Source organism: Eimeria necatrix, genomic scaffold, assembly GCF_000499385.1.
Source record: "Eimeria necatrix Houghton genomic scaffold, Enh_scaff1959, whole genome shotgun sequence".
NCBI classification, from domain to species: Eukaryota; Apicomplexa; class Conoidasida; order Eucoccidiorida; family Eimeriidae; genus Eimeria; species Eimeria necatrix.
This window is the reverse complement of record NW_013652594.1, coordinates 1-4,038: the sequence shown is the minus strand read 5'-3', so window position 1 is coordinate 4,038 and position 4,038 is coordinate 1. Positions and strand designations below refer to the sequence as shown.

General features: G+C 54.1%; 2 protein-coding genes across 2 annotated transcripts; one reads left to right on the top strand and one right to left on the bottom strand.

Moving 5' to 3' along the window:
• Positions 1–260: 260 nt before the first annotated feature.
• Positions 261–584, top strand: ENH_00025500 (hypothetical protein, conserved; the record flags this gene model as incomplete). Its single annotated transcript, XM_013579813.1, has 1 exon — positions 261–584. The coding sequence occupies one exon, from the start codon at positions 261–263 to the stop codon at positions 582–584; it is 324 nt and encodes a 107-aa protein (XP_013435267.1).
• Positions 585–2,352: 1,768 nt separating this feature from the next.
• ENH_00025490 (hypothetical protein) lies at positions 2,353–4,038 on the bottom strand (the record flags this gene model as incomplete). The annotated part of the gene is made up of 3 exons (XM_013579812.1): positions 2,353–2,378; positions 2,571–2,721; positions 2,922–4,038. Coding segments are annotated over 3 exons (1,294 nt in total), but the record flags the coding sequence as incomplete, so codon positions are not given.

Sequence of the window (4,038 nt, the reverse complement as noted above, 5' to 3'; positions counted from 1 at the left end):
TGCTGCTGCTGCTGCTGCTGCTGCTGCTGCTGCTGCTGCTGCTGCTGCTGCTGCTGCTGCTGCTGCTGCTGCTGCTGCTGCTGCAGCTGCGGGGCTGCTGGTCGAGTTTGTACCGGTACGCGAGCATAAGCTGCGTGGTTTATTTGATAAATCTTTTGGATTTGTCTCCTTCGAGATTGTCTTTAAATCAGCAGCACTTAAATGACATTTGCAACGACAGTTGTTTGGGGGGGGCCCTCATAGCCGTGGTTTTCAACACCATGGGGGCCCCCCCCGAGGGGCCCCCCCCGCAGCAGCAGCAGCAGCAGCAGCAGCAGCAGCAGCAGCAGCTGGCTGCGCTCCTGGGCCTCACGGAAAAAGAAGACAGAGTCAAAACTGCTGTTGTCAACTGCAGCATGGGACTTCGAGACAAACAGTGGGCAGCACTTTTCGAATTTATTCTCGGGATCGTCTCCTCCCCGAGCAGCAGCAGCAGCAGCAGCAGCAGCAGCAGCAGCAGCAGCAGCAAGGCCAACGAGAAGCAGGGGGAGAAGCCCGCGGAGTTGCAAAAGACAAAAACACTAATAATAAATAATTTAATTTAAATTCCACAAACTTATTTACAACAACTGCAGAGGGGCCCCCAACCCTGGGGGGCCCCTCTCCCTTTGGGGGGCCCCCAAGAGGTTCACGGTTCCCTTTAGGGGGCCCCCCTGGGGCCCCCCTGGGGCCTCTAGGGGGCCCCTAGGGGGCCCCCCCGGGGGTCCCACCGGGGGCCCTCGAGGGGGCCCCCCTGGGGGCCCCCAGGGGGCCCCTGGGGTACAAAATATGTTATTTGAGGCAACTAAGGGGCCCCCAAGGGGGCCCCTCATTTGCTTTGCATGGGAGGCCCTTTAGGGGCCCTTTAGGGGCCCCCAAAGGGCCCCTAAAGGGCCCCTAAAGGGCCCCTAAAGGGCACCTAAAGGGCCCCTAAAGGGCCTCTAAAGGGCCCCTAAAGGGTGTTAAAAACAACTTAATTTTTTATTTTTTTGTCTTTTTATTTTGCTGCATGTTGCGGAGTCGCGGTGTTGTTTTGTTGTTGGTTTTGAAGTCCTTGAATTCCTTTTTGGAGATTTTGAGATGTTTTGTGAAGTCTTTTGAGTCTTTTTGAGTCTTTTTGAGTCTTTTTAATCATTTAAATCATTTAAATCATTTAAATTATTCAAATCCGCAAAATTTAATTCATTTTGAGTCTTTTAATCCAAAAAAATCTCCAAATTGCTTTTCTCGAATCCACTCCAGCGCGCGCCAGGTGTACGTACACCGCAAACCCAACAGTCCAATTCGCATTTTCAACTTTTGAAATAAATAAATAAATAAATAAATAAATAAATAAATAAATAAATAAATAAATAAATAAATAAATAAATAAATAAATAAATAATAAATAATAAATAAATAAATAATAATAAATAAATAAATGGATGAAATGAATGAATAAACAATATGCGGAGTCGTTCAAGAGTTGGGGAGCGCGGTTTGCCGCGCTGCCCGCAAACCCTAAACCCTAAACCCTAAACCCTAAACCCTCGTTTGGGGTTTGTGCAGGGTTTGTGGTGTTGTTTGTGGGGCGAGATGAAGGAGGAAGAGTTGGGAAGTGAAATAAAGAAAGTCCCAAACCCTAAACCCTCGGGAAAAGCGGATTCGAAACCCTAAACCCTCGGGAAAAGCGGATTCGAAACCCTAAACCCTCGGAAAAAGCGGATTCGAAACCCTAAACCCTCGGGCCTCCAAACCCTCGCTCCCCGCGCTTATGCCCCCTCTCTAAACCCTAATTTCTTTCGAATTTCCCGAAACTGCCACTCCAAAGAAGGATACAAAAGGGGCCTCAAGTCCATTTCTTTGTCTCCTGAGGCTAAGTCCGCCAAGTGGGCCCCCGCAGTCAAAGTCGCGGACTTGTGTCGGTTCCGCGTGTAGCCCCAGAAGAACCGCCGCACCAACCTGCAAACAAGGGTTTAGGGTTTAGAGTTTAGGGTTTAGGGTTTAGGGTTTGGCGTTTGGGGCGTGCGGGAGAGGGGCGGGGGAGGGGGTGGGGATTGGTGAAAACGCCAAGTCCGGGCGGTGCAGGGGTCGCGGGAAAGGGGGGATAGGGTTTAGGGTTTAGGGTTTGGGGTTTAGGGTTTGGGGTTTAGGGTTTGGGGTTTTTGTTTGAGCAGTTAAGAAATGGTGCAAGCATTAAACCCTAAACCCTAAACCCCACACAACTTGTGCTGCTTGCCCTCCACTTGCTTCCCCAAACCCTAACCCTTAACCCCTTAAAAACCCTAAACCCTAAACCCCAAACCCTAATCCCCTAAAAACCCTAAACCCTAATCCCCTATTAAACCCCAAACCCTAACCCCCTGAATCCCCTGAATCCCCTAAGCCCAAACCCCTAAACCGCAAAGCCCCACAAACCCTGAAACCCCAAACCCTAAACCCTAAACCCCAAACCCTAAACCCCAAACCCTAAACCCTAAACCCTAAACCCTTGGGGTTTCACCTGTAGAGGGCTTCAGGGTTTTGGGTTTGTCCGAGTCGGAGGGTTTGGAGAAGAAGACTAAAGGGCCCACATCGCAAATTAAATCTCAAGAAATTAAAAAGAGATAATTCATCATAAGAAAGTCCCATTTCTGCTTCGTCAGTTTGTGCTGCTGCTGCTGCTGCTGCTGCTGTTGCTGTTGGCGGCCGCAGCTCCGCGCTGGGCTGCTGCAGCAGAATTTCCTGTTGCAGCGCAGCAAACCAAACAATTAAATCCATTTAATTAATTAATTAATTAATTAATTAATTAATTAATTAATTAATTTATTTATTTATTTATTCTTTTGTTTTAATTTGATTGGCAAAGAACCGCGGAAACGGGCCCCCAAACCCTAAACCCTAAACCCTAAACCCTAAACCCTAAACCCTAAACCCTAGCGTACACGGACGACTCCGCACTTGAGCGGCTCTTTCTCCGCAGCCCACTGCAGCACTTTCCGCACATTCTTTTTATTTAAAGTCCCAATTGGATTTATATCTCCGCTGCTGCAGTCATACTTCGTGTAGTACCCAAAAACTGTTTCATCTGCATTCCCCGTCGCCACCACCAACAGGGGCCCCCGGGGGCCCCAGGGGGCCCCCCCGGGGGCCCCCAGGTCGAACCCCAGGGGCCCCCCCGGGGGCCCCCGGGGCCCCTCCGCGCCCCCCTGGCGGGCAATTGGGAGCAGTTGGGCGAAGAGATAGGACAAAAGCATTCGGGTTCTGGCCTGGAGGTTTTGGAGGACAAGATCTTCCTGGAGAGTCCCCCCCTGAGCAGCAAAGCGGGGGGCCCCCCCCAGAGCAGCAGCAGCAGTTTGGAGGCAGGCAGCAACAGCGGGATCGATCCCGACGATCCCGTGACACGATCCCAGCTCCCGCGCGAGTTTGCTGCTGAGCTCCCGGCTTTTGCTGCTGCTGCAGCTGCTGCTCATGTAGCAGCTGTGCAGCAGCAAACTGCACAAGTCCTTCCCACTCTTCGGAAACCCGGGGGCCCCCGCCTTCAGCCCCAACACTCTCTCCAAGTCCCGCAACACACTCCAACAGGGGCCCCCAGGGGGGCCCCCAGGGGGGCCCTCCAAAAGGGGGCCCCCAGGGGGGCCCCCCTGGGGGCCCTCCAAAAGGGGGCCCCCCTGGGGGCCCCCCTGGGGGCCCCCCTGGGGGCCCCCCTGGGGGCCCCCCTGGGGGCCCCCCTGGGGGCCCTCCAAAAGGGGGCCCCCCTGGGGGCCCCCCTGGGGGCCCCTGGGGGCCCCCTTTTGGAGGGCGTTTTGCTGAGGGGGGGGCCCCGGGGTTTGCTGCTGCTGCTGCTGCTGCTGCTGCTGCTGCTGCTGCAGCTGCTGCAGCAGGGGCCCCACAGTCTGCATGACTCGGTGGCAAGTGAAGGCCAGCAGCAGCAAAACGCAGGCCGAGTCCGCCCCCCCAGAAAGCGCCACGAAGAAACCCCCAGCCCCAGACCGCCGCAGGTAATCCCACAGCCACAAAGACGCCGCAAGCGCCAACTCCTCACCCTCCTCGGGGGCCCCC